At 44.3% G+C, this 20,441-nt stretch overlaps 3 protein-coding genes across 6 annotated transcripts; 2 read left to right on the top strand and 1 right to left on the bottom strand.

Moving 5' to 3' along the window:
- The first annotated feature begins 593 nt into the window (after positions 1-593).
- LOC136456476 (SUPPRESSOR OF ABI3-5-like) lies at positions 594-11,760 on the top strand. 4 transcript variants are annotated; one of them, XM_066456374.1, is made up of 16 exons: positions 594-814; positions 3,171-3,299; positions 3,494-3,534; positions 3,768-4,515; positions 4,603-4,674; positions 4,768-4,860; positions 4,939-5,018; positions 6,460-6,538; positions 6,920-7,004; positions 7,089-7,180; positions 7,255-7,323; positions 7,419-7,589; positions 7,976-8,144; positions 8,266-9,180; positions 9,513-9,703; positions 11,415-11,760. In XM_066456374.1, exons 2-16 carry the CDS (start codon positions 3,252-3,254, stop codon positions 11,592-11,594), a joined length of 3,033 nt encoding a protein of 1,010 aa, XP_066312471.1. In that variant the 5' UTR covers positions 594-814; positions 3,171-3,251; the 3' UTR covers positions 11,595-11,760. The 4 variants fall into 4 exon arrangements, with proteins under 4 accessions (XP_066312471.1, XP_066312469.1, XP_066312468.1 ...); XM_066456372.1 differs by having other exon boundaries at positions 6,388-6,538; XM_066456371.1 differs by having other exon boundaries at positions 6,385-6,538.
- Positions 11,761-15,382: 3,622 nt separating this feature from the next.
- Positions 15,383-17,176, top strand: LOC136456475 (small ribosomal subunit protein eS24z-like). The gene is made up of 5 exons (XM_066456370.1): positions 15,383-15,580; positions 15,689-15,730; positions 15,826-15,996; positions 16,734-16,820; positions 16,947-17,176. Exons 1-5 carry the CDS (start codon positions 15,497-15,499, stop codon positions 16,974-16,976), a joined length of 414 nt encoding a protein of 137 aa, XP_066312467.1. The 5' UTR covers positions 15,383-15,496; the 3' UTR covers positions 16,977-17,176.
- A 127-nt stretch (positions 17,177-17,303) lies between these two features.
- LOC136458900 (senescence/dehydration-associated protein At4g35985, chloroplastic-like) lies at positions 17,304-19,208 on the bottom strand. Its single transcript, XM_066458807.1, has 5 exons — positions 18,578-19,208; positions 18,335-18,468; positions 18,066-18,232; positions 17,865-17,949; positions 17,304-17,785 (listed from the first exon to the last, which is right to left on the bottom strand). Exons 1-5 carry the CDS (start codon positions 19,154-19,156, stop codon positions 17,626-17,628), a joined length of 1,125 nt encoding a protein of 374 aa, XP_066314904.1. The 5' UTR covers positions 19,157-19,208; the 3' UTR covers positions 17,304-17,625.
- Positions 19,209-20,441: the final 1,233 nt, after the last annotated feature.

Raw genomic sequence — 20,441 nt, 5'->3', positions numbered from 1 at the left:
TTTTTTTCAATCTTACAAAAAATCAAGATTGTGAGTGGTTTTTGGAAACTCTTGGAGATGCTCATCTCCAGCAGTTCCTAAAATTCAGTTGGTAAATCAATGAGTTTTTGAAGTGGCTAAAAAAGGTTGAGAGCAAATTTGTTGGGTTTCTCCAATAGTTTACAAAATCTCATTCTAAAATATAGAAGATAATTTTGCATCAAGAATATCAAATTATTTTCAAATCACTCTAACCACTTTTATACTTGTTTCTCTCTTCTGTACTTCTCCTTATTCCTCGCCACATCCCTCCACCTCTGGATTGGCCGAGCAGATAGGCATGCATATATTTTCCGCGCGGTTGCGTTGATTCGGAAAGACTAGGAGTTGGGACAAGGAGTTGTTGGACAGTTGGAGAGTGTTTTTGTTCAATCTTAAAATAAAAAGAAATCAAAGTTTAGGAGTGGGTTTTTGGAAACTCTCCGAGAAGACACCGCCGCCCAACGCTAGGTCGGATCCAGTGGGCTGCACGGTATGGTCCGGCATATCTAGGCCCAGCTCAATAAAGATACAATTATTCTGTATGTAAAAAAAAAAAAAACCATCCACTCCCCTGCCGCACCCGCGACGCTTGACGCTCGCGACTACGCTCGCCTGCCCCAGCGATAGCGGCGACCGGCGAGCTCCTCCCTTGCCCCAGAGCCCCGCGTCCGTCCCCGGACCCCGCCCCGGTGGCCCCACCACCCCAGCTCCGGCGTCTCCGCTCCCAGGCTCCCAGCACGACCGCCCCGTCTCCGCCGACCGGCGTCCCGGACGGCCGCGGCCCCAGCGCCTGGTGAGCAGCTCCCCTCTGGTTCTCCCCTCCATTCTATTTCTGTTAGCAAGTTTTCCCAGATTCCTAACCCTAACTTTCCTTTATATGTGATCTAATTTGTTAGCTAGTTGTTGTTAGATTTTTCCTTGATTTAGTTCAATTGATGTAGCTTGTACATGTAAGCAGTACGGATTAGGCATGTATTAGTTGATTACTTATGCTTCTGCCGGTGGCGAAGGGCATTTTTTGGAATTGATTTTGTCAAAATCAAGGGGAGAAATAAGGTGAGTAATAGTCTTTTGGACGATTGCCTTGTCACGTTCATTGAGAGAGGCATTATGGATCATTGGATGAAGATGACGTAATTAAGACTTTCATGGCCATTAGAAAGCGTAGGCCCAAAAAGTAGTGGTGTAATCCTATTTGGCATTTATTATTAAGCTTTTATCATGTATATTACAAACTATTAGTGTGCTGTTTTGAACTATTTGCATGATAATTTAAGACTTATTATGCTATTTAGTAGTTGTGTACCGAATTGTGTGACAATTTTTGCGATACTTTACCGAATTGTTAAATGGATTTTACCGGTTTGCATATGAAAATTCTGGTTTCGCATACCTCATACAAAAATCCTAGATTTGCCACTGCTTATCACCTATGTATGGTTGATATGTCTGTGTTATCATTCCTATGTATAGTATTGCGTAGCCATTTTTTACTTTGCATTATCATTTACTGGCCGATATCGACATGTCGTAATACAACTCACTTTCTTCAATACTGTCGGTGTTTTCGGACCACCGACGAATAAATTTGTATTTACGCGTCTGGCTCGGATGGTGTGCTCGGAGGACACAAGGGTTTATATTGGTTCGGGCGGAACGTCCCTACGTCCAGTTCGCTGCTGCTCGTGTTACCTGCACTTGGTTTGCAGTAGGGGTTACAAACAGGCGAGAGAGGGAGAGGATCTCAAGTCTCTGATGGAAGGAGTGAACGGGTGCTAAGAGCTCGCTTGCCGTTCAGCCGTGTGCTCGTGTCGTGCTCTTGTGTCCCGATTCGTCCTCCCCCCGTGGGGCGCCCTGTTTTCCCTTTTATAGGCGAAGGAAAAGCGTGGGTTACATTGGAGGAAAAGGAGAAGAGCGAGAGAGAGAAGAAGGCTTCCAGGATCGCCGGGTCCTTCTTCTCCTTCATGCGGGGCCCGCCGATCCTGTAGACGTCAACAGGGACGGCTCCACGTCGCGGCCCTGTTTTTTCACTAGCGCCATGCGCAGGCGTCATCTGCCGGTCATGGCGTTCCATTCGGTCCCGGCGGGTGTCGTGGTGAACTGACGCGTCTGTCAGCGTTCGTACTAGGGTTAGGCAGAACAGCACCGGCACGCCCGACACTGTTCTTGATGTGAATCCTCAGGTATGGCCCGTCATGGCCACGAGTTACAACGAGGCGTGCCAATCTCTTTCCTGGTGTCAGAGTTTTGACCCAGGCCCATACGCTTGGACCTGGAGTGGTTGGCGGCGGTATGGGTCCCCGTCAGACGAGACGAAAACCGCGTCCTTGGGGTCGGGCGAGACGGAGCCCGCACCCAAGGGGTCGGGCGAGACGGGGCCTGTGGCCTCGAGGTCGGGCGAGACGGAGCCTGCGGCCTTGGGGTCGGGCGAGACGTAGCCCGCACCCGAGGGGTCGGGCGAGACGGAGCCCGCGGCCTTGAAATCGGGCGAGACGGAGCCCCCGGCCTTGGGGTTGGGCGAGACGGAGCCCGCACCCGAGGGGTTGGGCGAGACGGAGCCCGCGGCCTTGGGGTCGGACGAGACCTTTTAATACGTCTTGCCCCATCCGGAGAAGTCAGCGTGGGCGCTAACTTCCTTGCTTTAGGTACCCCTAATATCGATACCCGACAATACCATTTTCGTTTTCGTTTCTATGGAAAAGTATGGAAACGGAAACAATTTTGGCCTCATCTGACGGTTTTGATCCCCACCCAGCCATACGCTTTCATATGTTTATGTTAGAGTAGTCATATGTTTTACTATTAACATTAATCATGTAAAAAACTTTTACACTATCCGAAAGTTCCGTTATGTGTAAGATTGTTCTTGTTGAAGTGATGCTAACATACGTCTGGATTCACAAAATACTAGCATTTTATATAGCCTCATTTAGAATTTCTTTGGAATTCTTGACTATTTTGTTTGTTTCCAACAAAAGTATTTCATTCCAGACGGGCCTAAGTATTATATAGCTAATAATTCCATGACATAAGTCATCAATTGAAACATTAACAATTTTCTCAAACTTTAAATTATTATTGGTGGCCATATTGGGGGTTCCTTCTGGTTAGGTGCTTAACACTTTATCATGCCATGTATTCCTTTACAGGCTACACAGAAAAATCTGCACCCAAAAGTTGTAAAGGTCACCAAGAACCTTGCAGGATAACACAAGTGCTGAATTTTGGAAATGGATCATGGGCGTTATGCTCCACAACATGGATGGGAGAACAACAGTGTAATTGCAGTCTTTTCCTTTACTAACTACTGAAGATGATGAAATAGCAGAATTTTGGCCATGCGGTTGGCCTCTGTGTATACAGCGTTAGTTGTAAAGGAGTTCAAGAAGAGGCTGTTGCTTAAATGGAATGGATTTACCTGCCTGTTCTGTAGAATTTGTTGCTGACTCGACTTATTCTGTTGAATCTACAGGCACCGAATGGGTATGGTGTAATCAATGAGCCAGATTTTAGGTAAGCCAACTGGTCATTCTAGTGTCGTGTTAACTAGGGTATTCATGTCCTTTATTCCTGTAAAACATGTCGAATCTTTTTCTAATTTCTCTAGTAAGCCAAAATATGTTTTTATTCGGTACTGGGTTAACTCTTCAACAAGTTCTCCCCTTTTGTGATTTCTGTCATGCATTTAATATTTATATAGTGCTTTGCCATATTACCATATCTTCCCCTATTAACTTAATTTTCAGGTCTGGCGGATCCTACAATGGTAGGAGATCTGTAGATGAAGGCTTCCCTAGAGATTCTTATGGGAGGGGTGCATTCTGTCAGGATACACATGATAAAAATATGTATGCACCACCACCCTCTGTTGGTGGAATGTGGTCTCAGCCTCGAAGGAATCATGATGAGGAATATGCAACTGCAAGAGTTCATAGAAGGCACGGCACGGATTATCGCAATGAAGGAAAGCATCATGAGTTTGATTCATACAGAGGAGTTGATAGATTCCGTGATAATTATCGCGCTACTGACAACTATTATGAATCTGGCAGTCACCGTGATTTTGGTGTTGATAGGAGCAAAAGGATTGGAAGCAGAGAACGTGCTGAGTTTCATGGTGAGTTTGAAGACCGGTACCGCAGTTCTCACCAAAGCAGAGAGGACAGCTATGAGAGAGATCATGAATATGGTCGTTACAGTTATGATTCGGACTATGAGAGAGGCAGGAGAGATAGTAGCTGGAGAAGACGGGATTCATGTGAGAGCGAACGCGAAAGAAGTGGATTAAGTCGTGAAAGAGAGGAAAGTCCATACATGCGCCATAGCCGTTCTCGATCACGTGGGCGTGATGACCGATCAAGATCATGGTCTACATCAAGATCTCCTCGTGCGAGAAGTCATGGTCGGAACCAAAGAGATGGCCTGTATGATGATAATCGATTTGACAGAAGAAGGGAATATGATTGGGATGATAGGAGGCATGGTGATTCAGTGGTATGGACATACTGCATACATACATGCATACATTTGTAGCTGTGGGTTTCGAATTTACAAACCATGAGTTTGCATTCATGTTTGCAGGCCCCATCTGCCACTGTTGTTGTCAAGGGACTGCCCCTGAAGACCAATGATGATGACCTATATCAGATTCTTGTACAACTTGCTCTTCATAACTTGTTGCACACTTGCACCGATCGAAAGTGTATTGTCTGGTTCGTTTTAATCATTTCGTCTGTTCTCTTGTAGGCTCAGTGGGGCCCTCTACGCAGTGTGCGTGTGATCAAGGAACGGAATTCTGGCATGTCTCGTGGATTTGCTTTTATTGACTTCCCCACTGTGGTACTAATCAAACAAGTGTTATTACATTACTCATCAAAACTTTCATGTACTGTTAACACAGCTGTATCCTCTCCACAGGAGGCTGCCCGTAGAATGATGGAAGCTACTGGAGAGAATGGTCTCGAAATTGATGGCAGGAATGTGTTCTTTCAGTACAGGTATACATGTTTTTCTATTTAGAAAAAAGTATGTTTCACTGCCATCCTATACAAAGTCGTCCATCCTATGCAATCTCTGCTAGCGCGACTCTTTTTTTTTTTTTTTTTGAGAGAGAATGGTCTCGAAATTGATGGCAGGAATGTGTTCTTTCAGTACAGGTATACATGTTTTTCTATTTAGAAAAAAGTATGTTTCACTGCCATCCTTTACAAAGTCGTCCATCCTATGCAATCTCTGCTAGCGCGACTCCTTTTTTTTTTTTTTGCTAAATTAGTGTCTTGAGGAGTTGTATTATGCTTTCGGAGTTGTTGTATCCTTTGTAACATACTTCTTACTTGAGGTTGCCTTAAGCTATGAAGTTCTCATTTGTCTGGGCCGTATATTCTGTAACTGGCATGAGTAATTATAAGCTAGTTGTATTGGCTATGTTTGTTTCTGCTTATAATCTGATTCTCGGTGAAAAAAAGTAAGACTCCCACAAGACACTTAGATTATTTCTGCTTTTTCTGAACTAGCACAACCAAGAATCGAAAAAATCCCCACAGTACGGCGATTATAGTTGAGTCTTCTGTGAGCGGAAACAAACAGGGCCATTTCCAATAATTCTCATAGTAGGCTAGCATATAACCAAACAGGATACTCTAATTTCTCTTTCCTCTTCGTTCAAATTATAGGCCACTTGAGCTTTATCTTAAATCAAACTTATCTAACTTTGACCAAGTTTATAGAAAAACATACCAACATATACAACATCAATTTATTTTCACTGAAATCTCTTTGAACTAGGTCTTGATATTGCATTTATTTGAACATGTAGATGTTATTATATTTTTTCTAAAAACTTGGTCAGATTGAGAGAAGATTGACTTAGGATGGAATGGAGATGTAGTAGTTATTTTGATGACATAAGATCACATGACTCTAATTCAACTAGTAAAGGGCGTACCCAGTGCAGAGAGCTCTCGCTCTGTGCGGGGTCTGGGGAAGGGTGTCAGTGGCAAGCTTTACCCTCGCCTGTGCAATGTGAGGAGACCGCGACTCGAACCCGGGACCTTCCGGTCACAAGCGGTAAGACTCTACCGCTTGCACCAGGCCCGCCCTTCACTCTAATTCAATTAGTGTTCATTAATAAAAAAATTCAGCAGTTCTGTAAGATTTCAGTGGGGAAAAGTGGGGTTACTTCATTATGTTACCATGGGAAGGTTCTTGTGATCCTTATACGTCAACAAAGTTCTGTTAGTGCGTGAGTTGGGCGGGTGGGGGGCGAGTCTTGTCTTCCTGTTATTGTTGTACTAGCCTTTTGTGCTCATGTGTTTATATGAAAATTCCTTCCAGTGCAGTTAATTCTAACAGTCTTTACTGCAGTAGTAAACCAACCGGTGGGATGGGTGGGACTTCTCTTGGACATGAAAATTTTACAAGGCCTACTTATGGGCACAGGACTGTTGCTGCACCATGTGACTGGATTTGTACTATATGCGGATGTATGAATTTTGCCCGCAGGACCTCCTGTTTTCAGGTACTTGTAAGGATATTATTTTCCATATCACATTTCCATCGCCCCCTACCCCCATACCCCACACACCCCACCTGAACACCAGCTTCTGTACAATTCCTCATCGCATCTCCCACTTTCCTGAGTCCTGACCATCGTGGCCTGTAGTTTAACTGGTGAGTGGGTTAGTGGCAGGGCAGGGTGATGTGTTGGATTTCGTCTACTTGTTAGTTTGTTCTACTTGAAGAACACTGCCATAGTGTTGCGTAATTTTCTATTTTTCTATAAGTGCATGAAAATACTACAACTCTACTTTGCCTTATTTTTCCTAAGTTAATAGCTGGGTAACTAATTAGGTTTGTGATTTTGCTCTGTCTAATCATATGTTTATTTTTATTTGCATAGTGCAATGAACCTCGTACTGAGGATGCTCTACCAGCTGATGCGACAGGTTCCACTCCACACTTTGGGAGAAGGGGATCTGATCTAGGCAAGTTTTGTGCTTTCATAGTTTCGTTCTGGAATTATGTGAAGTATGTATCGTGCTGCCTTATTTAGTTGCGGTCATTTGCAGGTCCAACTCATGTTTTAGTTGTTCGTGGCTTGGATGAAAATGCTGACGAGGAAATGCTTCGGTACGAATTTGCTAAGCACGCACCAATAAAGGTGGGTAAATAAACTAATTGTTTGATTAGGTTTCTCTTATTTTTCTGGACACATTACATGTCATTTCTCACCAGGACATCCGTCTTGTTCGGGATAAGTTTACTCATGTGTCTAGAGGGTTTGCCTTCGTTCATTTCCATTCGGTAAGTAGTGTTGTCTGGTTGATTGAGTTGAGCTTTTCTTTTTTTGATGTATATAGTTCCTTACAATTTTCAAGTTCAACATCCTGTTGTGACAGGTGGAAGATGCTGCGAAAGCTCTGGAAGCTACAAATGGGATTACACTTGAGAAAAACGGCCAGGTTTTGCGTGTAGCGTATGCTAAAAGTACACATGGACCTGCATCAGGGGGTTCACAGTCAAACAGCCTTGCTGCAGCTGCCATTGAGGCTGCATCATTTGCTCAGCAGGTTTGTTATAGCTCCTGACACTGTAAGATTAAGCATTTACTGTTTCTATTTATATATTACTTCCTTTGTTCTTTCTTACAGTATTTGGTTCTTTGCAAGCTGCACTGTCAAATTTCAGAGACTAGACAATTCTGAAAGCATGGAGATTGGGCATATGAACAATATCACTAGATTTGTTTCTAAAAGCACTTAATAGTCATTAGTTACTAATGGAAAGTACTAAAAAATCAGAACAACATTTAAAAAAATGCTAAGATGTCAAATAAGCAGAATGAAAAAGGAGAGGGCACTGACCTTCATCACATTCTCATGTTAACTAAGCGCATAGTTTAGGCAGGTTGTAGACATGTTGCTCATTGGGTTAATACCTTTGCCTGTTGGACCAGTATGATGCCATAGGTTGGGCTCCAAAAGAGTACAATCCTGATGACAAACAGAACAGCAACTCTGAATCTCAAAAAGATGGTGGCACAGCACAGTCGGGATTTGTTTGGGATGAAAAATCTGGTTACTACTATGATTCTGCATCTGGATTCTATTATGATGGAACTACTGGTAAGTCTATGAGTCTACCGCATCAAAATTTTGTTGAAACCACTACTAATGTTGTTGGTAATGTTATGGTTACGGATCTTTTTTCCATTTATGTTTTAATATGTAATCTTGTTTGTTGCAGGCCTTTACTATGACAGCAACTCTGGAGTTTGGTATTCGTACGATCAACAGACTCAACAATATGTCCCTTGTAACGACCAGAGCAATACTAAGGCAGCCGGGGAGGTGGCCAGTGAAAACACGAAGACCTCAGATAGTAACAGTGGCAAAAAGGTTGTGATCTCTGCGCCTGCTGCCACAATTAAACAAAATGAGAAAACTTCACTTCCTGATGCTGTTCAAGCTGCTGCAAATGCAGCCCTGGCTGCAGAAAAGAGAGAAAAGGAGAAGGCAAAAGAGATTAAATTGGCCTCAAAAAGTAGTCTCATAGCTAATAAGAAGAAGATGAACAATGTCCTAGCCATGTGGAAGCAAAGGAATCAAGAAGGGCAGGCCGCACGAATTGTCCTTGATGACAAAGAATCATCAAGTTCTGATGATAAATTTAATCATTCACATAGTGGAACTGGATTCTCTTTGAAAAGCAAGCCGAATTCTGACTTTGAAAATGCTATGGATAATTCTCTTGGCCAAGGAATTGCATCGACCCAAATGTTGGATTCCGATGTAAAGCCTAGACCTGTCAGTAACAGCTTAGGTACTACAGTTATGGGTGTTATAAGAGGTTCTGCTAGAGGAGTGATCAAGTCAGATACTACGTTTCATGAATTATCTAATGCCGGGAGCACTGACTCCCGCACCACTACAACCACAAGAGCAAGTGGGTTAATGACAAGTCCTGAGGCACTTGTAACTCCTGCACCCTTCAAAACTGATGTGTCTGCCTTAGTCTCTAATACTTCATCGGGAGTTTCTGGGAGTGGTAAACGTCGATTTTCTGAGGCACCAGGGCAATCCCAGTACAGGGATCGAGCTGCAGAAAGACGAAATCTGTATGGATCATCTCTTGGCACTGATGCTGTTGGATTGGATTCAAGTAAGGATACACTTTCTTAAGTTTTTATCACATACAATTGCTGTCATTTTTCCATTGTCATTCCTTTAGCACGATAACAGCAACATACTGTCCGTCCAGAAATTTATTTTTCTTTTGTTATTCTCATTATCATTTTGCTGAAGCATCGTTGGCAGTATGCTCAGTTTCGTATTAGTGTTTAACTGTTTATATAAGGCTGACTTGGGTTTTTCTGGGGATTTTTTTGTTACCATTGGAATATGTCTTTGACCTAACATACAGTTTAGGGATGATATTTTTGGTTTTGCTTGTAAGATTTTTTATTGATTTTCTGGAAATTACCTGTTGTCAAGCTGGTGACTATCCGTCCCGAAAGGGTTCAAGTGAGATAGGGTCAATGCCGTTTCCTCCTGGCGTGGGTGAACGTTCCAGTGGTGAAATTGGCAACAGTGAAAACTATGAAATTATTACCGCTGATAGAGCAATCGACGAAAGCAATGTGGGCAACCGTATTCTACGCAACATGGGGTGGCAAGAGGGACTGGTAAGTTTATCTCCCACATATTTCTCAGTTTGAGATGCTCTCAGGCTTGATAGCATTTTTTTTACAATGTCTCCTGCATTTGGTCATGAGTGTTTATGCCCCCTTTTTATTTCTCCTGGTACTGCAAATTCATCTGACTTTGGAATCCGATTTATGTAAGTTTTTTTGAGCCAGTAAATATGCCTATTTGTAATGAGGTAGCAGTATCAAATTTATTTTAATGCAACTCTCTGGTTTTAACTGGAGTACTCTAGAGCTTGTTAAAGCTGTTAGTATCAGTTAGCAAATCTTAAGTTTGTCTTGTTGATCTCTTTCCAGAAATAACTAAGTATACCTTTGTGTCTTTTTTTTTTTCTAGAATACGCAGGAGAGCTGCGTATCATTGCATTAAGAAAGGGGATAAAAGGCTTATATAGCCATACAACAGCACACACACACCGTCTCTAGATTACATACGCGCCCGTTAAAACTGTAAAAAGACGACCTCCCTCAACAGGCGCTGCTAAACCCCAGGTCGAGCAGCGACCAGTTCACTAATGCCTTTAGCGCCTGCCAACCTCCAGAGAGCGGCTTCTTCTTGTGCAAGGAGAAGCACCCGCTCTATCCTAGGCGAGGCACCATTGAACACAATATCATTTCTCTCCTTCCAAAGCATCCAGGCTCCTAGCATGACCAATGAATTGAATCCTCTCTTGGTTCTTTTGTCAAGAGTGCTACCGGCTTGTTGCCACCAGTCAAAGAACCCACTGGCAGATGGCTGAGGTGCAATATCCGGGAGTGCAAAGGTGCGAAATAATTGAAACCAGAATTGCTGAGAGAAGACACAGGAACAGAGGAGGTGCTGAATGGTTTCATCCTCTTGGTCACAGAAGGGGCAGTGCTCAGGATGAGGAAGACCTCTTCTAGCAAGTCTATCAGCTGTCCAACATCGATTATGTGCAACTAACCAAAGGAAGAATTTGCACTTCCTGGGACCCCAATTCTTCCAAATTAGAGTGCTCGGCTCAAACTGGACTGCTCCAAGGAACAAAGCCTCATATGCTGACTTAGTAGAGAATTGCCCTGAAATGACCAATTTCCACTTATGAACATCCTCAACCTCTGGCAGGAGTAATGTTTCCTGAACCAAGTCCCAAATGTCCAAGAATTCTGATAGGACCTCCACAGAGTGGTGCCCCTGGATATCCTATACCCACTGATTGTCCATTAGTGCTTCCTGAACTGTACGTTTCTTAACCCGCCTCTTGGGTACAGTTGCAAATAAATTGGGAGCTAATAGCTTAATAGAGGACCCTTGTAACCACCGATCAGTCCAGAACTTGGTGTTCGCCCCATTGCCGACTACCGTAGTTACAGCAGCATCAAATAGGGCCTGTGCATTCCCATGAACCGTGACCGGGAAGGCTGCCCATGGCTTATCAGGTTCATACCTTTGTGTCTTGACTAGTTGATTCTGAGTCCATGTGCTTTCTTGTGTATAGACTCTACAGTTTAAGAATCAGAAGTCACTGACATATTTAGCCTGAGTGAGAAGATGTCTAGTGGGAATGAATAGTTTGTTGGGCATGAGAAGTGACCGAATGCAGGGGGAATCAGTGTGCCCATATTCCCTACATTGTGGAAAGTGCGAAAATATTGTGTTGTATTCCTTCTGATGTGAGTGTGCATTTGTATTGTTTTTGTTTCTTGCAACTACTTCGAAAATATCCAGGGTCTCGGAAAGGATGGCAGCGGTATCAAGGAACCAGTCCATGCAAAATCCGTGGACGTCAGGGCCGGACTGGGAAGTCAGCAGCGGAAGGCTGATCCATCCCTGGAGGCCCAAGCCGGGGACAGCTACAAAACCATCATCCAGAAGAAGGCCATGGCAAGATTCAAGGAGATGCCCTAGCTAGACTTTTTTTTTTCTATTGGGTTGGCATATTTTGTAGTCCGTTTATTTTTTTTTACGGTCTGCACTGTTTTGCTTGTGCTTTTTCATAGACCTAGCTGCTGAATTGTGATTTATTATCCTCAAAGGGCACCGTGTTTATCTTATTACTATGTAGTTCGAGACCTGGATGCTTTTTGTCTTGTGGATTGGGGTTTTCATTTGCACGAAGCCCGTGTGTTGATCAGTTGCTTTGCCACACACGATGTGGCAGTAGAACCTCTACATCTCTGCATCAGATTGTGGCACATGTTTTTTTAAACGGTGTCAGAGATTGATGAATTTATAAAGTTGCTGCACCGGGATTGAGAAAAACTGCTGCCTGTTCTTTGGGTTATTTTGAGGGATTGAGAAAATCTTTGTAGGAAAAGACGATTGAAAAGGGAATCTGCTGGAGCATTTTTACCCCTTCAATCTCCTATTACTTGTATAGAGAAAGGACATTCACTCTTCGCTTGTTGGTTTCATCCTGGCTTATTCAACTAGCCAACAGTATTTTTCTCTTACAACAAACCAGTACCAGTTAGTTCAAACCAGTCCAGAAATCAACCAGCGAACACGCCGATTGATTTTACTCAATCTCATGGAGTTGTTCCGAGAATTTATTATTTTTGGATGGTGCCTGGTGGTCTTAACGACTACTTGACGCACCTTTAAGTAATCTGGCTGCTTTTTGACCGTGCTGAGGGGATGATAATGGCAGGTCGAGCTCGGATCACCTTTTTTTTCAATAAAAGAATCGTGCGAATTGAGCATCAGTGTATACTAGCAGTATGTTCGGCTGGGGCTGAAACGATCGTATATGATCGTGGATTATTATTGCTGGCTGGTTTGGTGTGAGAGAAAAATACTGTTCTGACTGGAAATTTGCAATCGTTTACGACCAAGCGAATAGGCCGTAGGTTATTGCAAAAGTAATCAGCTTGTAACCTCCTGTTTGCATCTTCCCTATTCTTATCTATGTACCTTAGACTCCTTCGAGTCTCACTTTGGCACTGATTGGTCATTGGCATTATTACCAACCAGGTGAGCAACCTCTAAATCAACCTCCTCTTGAATCTTTGCTTCGAGTTCTTCAATCTCAGCGTCAAGCGGATCATTGATGAACTCCCCACAAGAGTGTAACGCCCCACATTTTCACTGTCAAGGTAAAAATGGATTATTACCCGACAAAGCGATGCCCTCTCGAATAATGACACTAATCAAAGTGATGCAACAGAATGATAGTTAGGATGACCTTACAACATTTGTCACATTTAATAAAAAAAGCAATTAATAAGCAAGGCACTCGAATTAAATGCCAACGCTACATGGCAGTAGATTTAAGGTACAAAGTCTCTTATTTTATCCTGTAGTCATTCACTATGAAACACTGATTTATGCAGTGCATTTCCACAATTTTTCAAAAGACAAATGCTCAAGTAACAAACTATTGTGTGTGTTTAGTATATACGTTTGCTTCACAGAGCAACGAAAAAAAACATTGATTTTTGATAGAGCCAACAAAGATGAAAAGTTGGAAACCCACTTATAGGTCCACAAAGGGAAATTCCAGTGAAGAATCCTATTTATTTACAGAGAAATATTACAAGCTCAAAGATGTCCTAGGGCCGAGATAATAAATCATATAAATACAAACTGCACTCCCTCAGCTTTTTGTTTTGTTCATTTATGCTCTATAATTTTTCTATAACTGTGAGTACAAGCATACGAGCAATAAGTACTATTATACTCTGTTATTTACCTTCTTTCAGTTACTGTTCTAGAGGATTTGAGGTACAATTTATGTTCATTTTATAATACATTTCAGTTCCTACAAACAACACATTTCTTTCGGTTCCTACAGATTTAGATGTTCTCAGCTCCCACCAATCTCTCTTAATTTGCATAGTTAACATAACAGACTGCGCCATTGCTTGTGCTGAGTGATGTGCTACCTGTGCGACCAATTGGCAAAGTCACAATTCATGCACACATTATGCCAGCGATTAGCGATTGAGGATTCCTTCTGATTGGTTGTGGTGATTTCTTCTTTTCAGGTGCAGCGGTCCATGTCCTTGTTGGATCCAATTGAATATTTTTCTGCATGTGTACAATCATCTATCAGGCTTGCCTCATTATCATTGGAAGCTTCATGTTTCAGTTATCCATCTGCCCAAAATCAGTTTGGGACATTGGCCCTGTTCGGCTTACCCCATATTCGACTTGTTCGGCTTCTTTTTTCACCCAGAACAGTGTTTTTCAGCCAAGTTTCAGACCAGCGAATGGGGCCATTATCTGGTTGATTGGTCTTTGGCTGACAGGCAGCTGGTCAATATCACCAAAGATGGGAGGCAAGGTTGCTTCCAATGAACAAACATGGCCCATGGGGGTTCATGGGAGTTACAAAGTTTGTTTCTCTTCATCAGCTTTGAAGCTCATCTCTCATCAATATTATAAATTTTTGGTTTTGGGCACTAGCTTTTAATCAAATCTTTAGCTCAAAGTGGCCACGATAGTGGCATGGACTGATGGTAGTCTGGAGCTATGTTCCACAGACATCCTCACAGTGTTCGATGAAATATTGATGACAAACATCTGAATTCACGTGTGAGATCCTACTTCAACGACAACATTGAGCTCATCTCTTCGGAAGGTTCTACTTCCTATTAACCAATTTTGTTCTTTGTTTTACAGGGTGGGTTATTGTCCAATTTATATGCAGATATGCACCCGTCCACTATGCCCTTGTATATGAGGTAAACACACACATTCACATTGCTTACTGATATTCAATCATAAGCTAACATTGTCGCTAGAGTGATAAGTGATAACTGAATTACTATTTATTTCACTCTATAGTAGAATTCAGAACTCAAGTGGGCATGGTCTGCCGCACTCTCAACTTGTATTTCCTTTGTCAGTTGCGTTTGTCTCTTTGAACTTTGAAGAAGAATAGTTGGGAGAGGTTTGCTTTCTAAATGGGGGTCATAAATTTACAGACAGCTAAGGCCTCCCACAAACGACACAAAGACCATGGCCAAGAAGCACTAGAAGAAATCATCATAGTCCTTCCAACTTCCGAAACCCCGAGCATGCTCGCAACACCGGCAACACAGGAGAGCGAATGTCCGGCAACTCGATCCACTGGTACAAGACCATCAAACCTCAATAGCAAGCGCATGGAGCTGCACGTGGACGTCGTACAGCTCTGCTTCTCCACTGCAGCATCTCCTAAGCCTGTTCCATTTTATTTCATGTAAAGCTCATTCAACTTTCAATCTACATCTCGACAATGTGAACATATATACTACCTCTTCAATATACTGTAAGTTCATTTTAGCGATTGACAATGTTCTGCCTTTGTGATTATTTCTGTTTATTATGTGCTTCAAATACTGTATTCTAGCTGCAGGATCCAATACGCTATAGAAAAGTTACATATATACCGTATATGATACATCATGGTCCATATATATTATTAAAAAAATCTTATATGTCGGCCGATCAAAAACTGGGTTTGGTGCGGCGAGGCCGCGCCCGGCTTTCTAGTTTTCCCTGATTTTACTCTTTTGTGATGAGAGAGAATACAATACAATCGACCCAGCCCAGATACGGTGGCTAAATAGAAAGAGTGAAAGATGGGCCATTGAAAGCACAAATGACCAGACCATAAGGGTGGCCCGTTCGAAGACGGTCCATCGTACTTCACCAGAAACATCACCACCCGCATCTCCAAGCCCAGTATATAAATAGCCACTTCGCCCGCCCCTAGGGTTTTCCGTGCCGCCAGCCAGCCCCTTAACCCTCGTTCCTCTCGCGCAGCCACAGCCTCCTTCTCCACCTCCACATCTCCCCCGGCGGCGGCGCGGCCAGCTTCAACCATGGCGGACTCCAAGGCCACCTCAGCGGTCACCCTACGCACCCGCAAGTTCATGACCAACCGCCTCCTCGCCCGCAAGCAATTCGTAAGCGGCATCCATCAGACCAACACCTCCCGATCCTTCCATCGGTGCTCCCCGTCTCGTCCCCCAATCTCTCACTAAATCTCTGCCTCTCCTCCCTCTGTCTTGCAGGTGCTTGAGGTGATCCACCCCGGCCGCGCCAACGTCTCCAAGGTGAGAGATCTCGGCCCCGTCCTGTATGCCCGTCTCATGTGGCCGGAGCTTCTGGCCTGGATCTCAGGGTTGTTCTGTTTCTTCTCTGTGTGTAGGCGGAGTTGAAGGAGAGGCTTGCCAAGGTGTACGAGGTGAAGGACCCCAACACCATCTTCGTCTTCAAGTTCCGCACCCACTTCGGAGGAGGCAAGTCCACTGGCTTCGGCCTCATCTACGACAACCTCGAGGCTGCCAAGAAGTTCGAGCCCAAATACCGCCTCATCAGGGTATGTTGTCGCCTGGCCCTTGCTTTTGTTGCCTCTAGCTATGATGTTAAGCGCTTGCATATAGAAATTTGATAGTTGGACAGTAAAATGCATGATTGCTTATTTAGTACCGCTGGCATCATATGTGTCACTGTTGTTATACTTGGTAACTCTTCTTAGTAAGTAAACCCTGTTCTGTCACTTTGTTTTTTGTGGGATCATCATTGCACCTGTGAAACTAGAGATTAGTTGTGACTAGCACAGCTTTTCTGTAAATGGTTTCACATTGATATGCACGTGCACGCAAATTGTTTGTAAATGGTACCTGTGATTGAGATCGTGCTAGTAGAAACTGAAGGACAGGCAATCTTCGTGTCGAAACTACAGTTTTTTTTTTGGTAGTGTGCCTTCCATTCTTGTTCTATGCTGAGAAACTGTTTTTACCACACAATTTTGTCATTGTAATATTTTCATTTATGTCACAATAGGTCAACTTCAGATAGTCATCTATGATGACAATATCATGATGCAATCTAGTTTCAACATTGAACAAGAACTGTTTGTGATATACATCCTCTTTGGCAACTCTTTTCCCTTGCTGGTCGTTGATAGTAGTATTAATGTACTAATGCATGACCGTAATGATTTGTCATTGTTGTATTGTAAGTTCTGATTGACATGAACCTGATGGATGTTCACTATACTGCTGCTACTGAGGCTATTCCTTTGCTTAATTTTTTTGTGTTTCATTTGGCTAGAATGGTCTTGCTACCAAGGTTGAGAAGTCCCGCAAGCAAATGAAAGAGCGGAAGAACAGGGCCAAGAAGATCCGTGGTGTCAAGAAGGTGAGCTATTTATCTACTTATCATGATATTTCTGACCTGCAGTTCCCTTTGCAATTGTACTATTGTAGTACTGTGTCACTTGTGCTTACCTATACTAATGTAATATGTGCTTTCTGTCTTCTACAGACCAAGGCTGGTGATGCGAAGAAGAAGTAAACATTCATTTACATCTGTATTACTGTTCTGGACTCTGGGTGGTCTAGTTGCAATGTCATAATTATGGTTGTGTTAGGTTTTGTTCCACCCTCAGCACTGAAGTGAAGTTTTGTAATTCCTGGTTGTGAACCTACCCAGATTCGCTGTAGCATGTTATGAGATGAGAAGGCTATTAACTTGCAAGCCAACCTATTTTGTCATGCAGTTGTGTGATTTGCTCACCTTTCTGATGCCTATCAGCTTTGAGTGTGTTGCCTTTGCGCTAGTGATTGCTCATGAACTAGGATATTTCAGGTTCACATGGTCAGAATATTACTCAGTAACATAATTGCCGGCCCCTACTCTAGTTGGGGTGCAGTTTGGTTGTTGTTTCTGACATTTTTTTCAAGGTTGATATTTATTTGCATTACATTTGCTAGTCTTGAAGTTATCATTTGGAACAAGTATTTGCCACAGCTCATGTCGATGGTGTAAGCATGATACGTCGTTCTGGGTACATGATTTATCCAGAGGAGCACAATGAACAACTGTAAGTCATCGTTGGTACATGATCATCCAGAGGAGCACATTGAACACCTGTCTTCTGTCTAGTCATTGTGGGTACATGATCATCCAGAGGAGCACAATGAACAACTGTCTAGTGTCGACGTCAGTTCCTGTTCCTTATGGCGCTCTTGACCATGTTCCCGGGCGTGGAGGACGACGGCGTGACGGCCTTCCGTATCTTGAAGAGGTTCCACGCCGTCCCCACTGCGTGGCCTGCCGTCGCGAACGCGTCTTGGGTTGCCTCCCCTGCGCTCTCGCCGTACCTGAATCGACCGTGCCTCCGTCAGGAAACTATCTTCTACCCAAAATTCGTTTTTCTAACCGACATTCGAGTGTTCTTACCTCCTGGACACTGCACCGGCGACGACATTTGAAGTTGCAGCAAGCGACTTCTTCTCAGCGGCCTCTACCGCATCCATTACTTTGTCTGTGACGGAAAGGCAAGAGTGATCCACAGTTTTGGGCATGTTCTATATTCGTCCACCATATACTGAGTCTGAACATTATGCTTTCTAAAGAGGTTGGCAGCAGCAGGGCACTCACTGATGGCATCAAGAGATGCCAGAATGACCTCGCCGGGCACGGTGTTCAGGAATGCTCTCCCTTGCTTGGAGCGGATCAGCGGCGCTGCCATAGACCCGGTCACCGAGATGACCGTATCGAGCAGCGACTGGCTCATCTTCTCGGTCATCTCCGACAGCTTCCTGACCCTGAAGAGCCAACCCGATAAGCACAGCTTGCTATTAACATGAGCATGGTAGCATCAACTGATGCACAAAAGCAGGGGCAGCATGCATAGGTACTTGAGTTACCTCTTGAGACTCTTGTTGACTGCTCCACGCTTGGTGCTCGCCTGGCTGCTCCTGTCAGCACCACCAGCGTCGCCGAATCGGCTCCGCGCGCTGCCGGCAGCTTGAGGACGGAAGAGATCGGCTCCTCTCTGAACCTGCAAGCAGCAATGGTCCGGACCATCAGCCATGACACAGCGATTCTCCACTGGATGGACTTGGCAGAACGCACGGGTCCACGGGAGGGCCAGACAGCGTACAAAGCACCTGGCTGGCGTAGGCCTCGCTGCACATGAAGATGCCCTTCACGAGCTGGCCGGTGCCCGCGGCGATGGCCTTGGCAAGCACGCCGTTGTAGCCTTCCATCCTCGGCGCGAACTCGTTCCAGTACCCGTCCGACGCAACCGGCTGCTGCTGCTGCTGCGGCGGCGGCCTGGAGCTCTTGGACGGAACCACCGCGTAAGAAGGTGCGGAGAAGCATGCGCTGGAGCGGAGCAAGCCGTCGAGCGACGCCAGCGCGGAGGCGTCGGCGGCGGCGTTGAAGGAGACGCCGTAGTTGAGGAACGTCCCGTCCTTGTCCGGCAGCGTGAAGAGGTAGTGCAAGCGGTCGAGCTTGACGACGGGCTCGTCCCGCGCGAGCGGCCAGCCCAGGTCCTTGCCGACGCGCACCGCGGTGGCCACGGCCACGTCGTCCTTGGTGAGCCTGACGACGGCGAGGTCCCCGCGCGCGAGCTCGACGGGCCCGTCGGAGCCGGCCATGAGGTGCACGGACGCGCCCGGGACGCGCAGCAGCGTCTCCTCGTGGATGCCCCGCGGCCTGGCGGACATGGCGCCACAGCAGCCCATTGCCACTGAACGCGACGAGTAATTCAGATATATAGCTGAGTTTCGTGATGAAGGTCTCGAGGACGTAGCTGCCAGAGACATGTATATATGTATCCAATATCGGACTGGAAAATTCGAATAATTCCATTGCAACAAGGCCATGCTTTCTCGTTCCTTTTCGGCGCGAGCGCCTTTATTCCATCCTTCGCGGCTAATACATTCGCTTCACATCACCAAAGGATGACAATGGAATAACAGCCGTTGTCGTCCAAACATTTGGTTAGACTGTCTGCAAAAAGAGATCCAAATCCAAAATGAGTAGCAAGAGATCCAAAATCAGCCTCCAACGTAGCATAAATCTATTTTTGGTTGTCTGAGAGGCACAACCCAAATATGAGTATCCTCTCTCCTGGAAACCCATTTGCAGAAATAATTCTCTTTTGGGTCTTATTGTTGGAGAAGATACCGAATAGGTATTGAACCTTTTGCCTGTAGCGCTACCCAAAGAACGAATAGATCTTGTATTTTAGGTGTTGTGGTTGGAGATAGCCTAGTGTAGTAATAGGGTACTGTATTATAAAGAAGAGAAGGGTAGGATCAAACGGTTCATTTGAAACCGACCCAATAGTTTCGCAAGTTTAGGCTGCGTTGAGTTCGCGAAATGAAAATTTTTGGACGTTACATCGGATGTTTCGGGGATGTCGGAAGGGGTTTTCGAATACTAATAAAAAATTAATTACATAGATCGCCTGAAAACCGCGAGACAAATTTATTAAGCCTAATTAAGCCGTCATTAGCGCATGTTAGTTACTGTAGCACTTATGGCTAATCATGGACTAATTAGTCTTAAAATATTCGTCTCACGATTTTCAATCAAACTGTGTAATTAATTTTTTCGTCTATATTTAATACTCCATGCATATGTCGCAAGATTCGATGTGATAGTTTAGGGTGAAAATTTTTAAGAACTAAACCCGGCCTTAAAGTCTGGAACAACAGAACGGAGCGAGCAGCAACTGTGTCACCTTTGGTAACGAAACAGATCACACAGATGCAAAGGCACAGAAGTGAGCAGCACTGTGAAATATTATGCTGATGGAATAAGTAACAAGGGCAAGTGCATTGAATCATGCAAAAGACCGGAACTCTTATCTAAAAAAATATAGCTTCAGTAGCGGCCTTAAGAAGAAGGAAGTGCAATACAAACGTCGAGAACGATAGGTCGACAGCCTGGCAAGAAAAAAAGAACAAAATAAAAGTAAAAAGGGAAAGAAGAGACCCGAGAAATCATAAGTCATTGAGTCAA

The sequence above is a fragment of the Miscanthus floridulus genome, chromosome 6 (genome assembly GCF_019320115.1).
Source record: "Miscanthus floridulus cultivar M001 chromosome 6, ASM1932011v1, whole genome shotgun sequence".
NCBI lineage: Eukaryota > Viridiplantae > Streptophyta > Magnoliopsida > Poales > Poaceae > Miscanthus > Miscanthus floridulus.
This window is presented reverse-complemented; position numbering and strand designations above follow the sequence as displayed.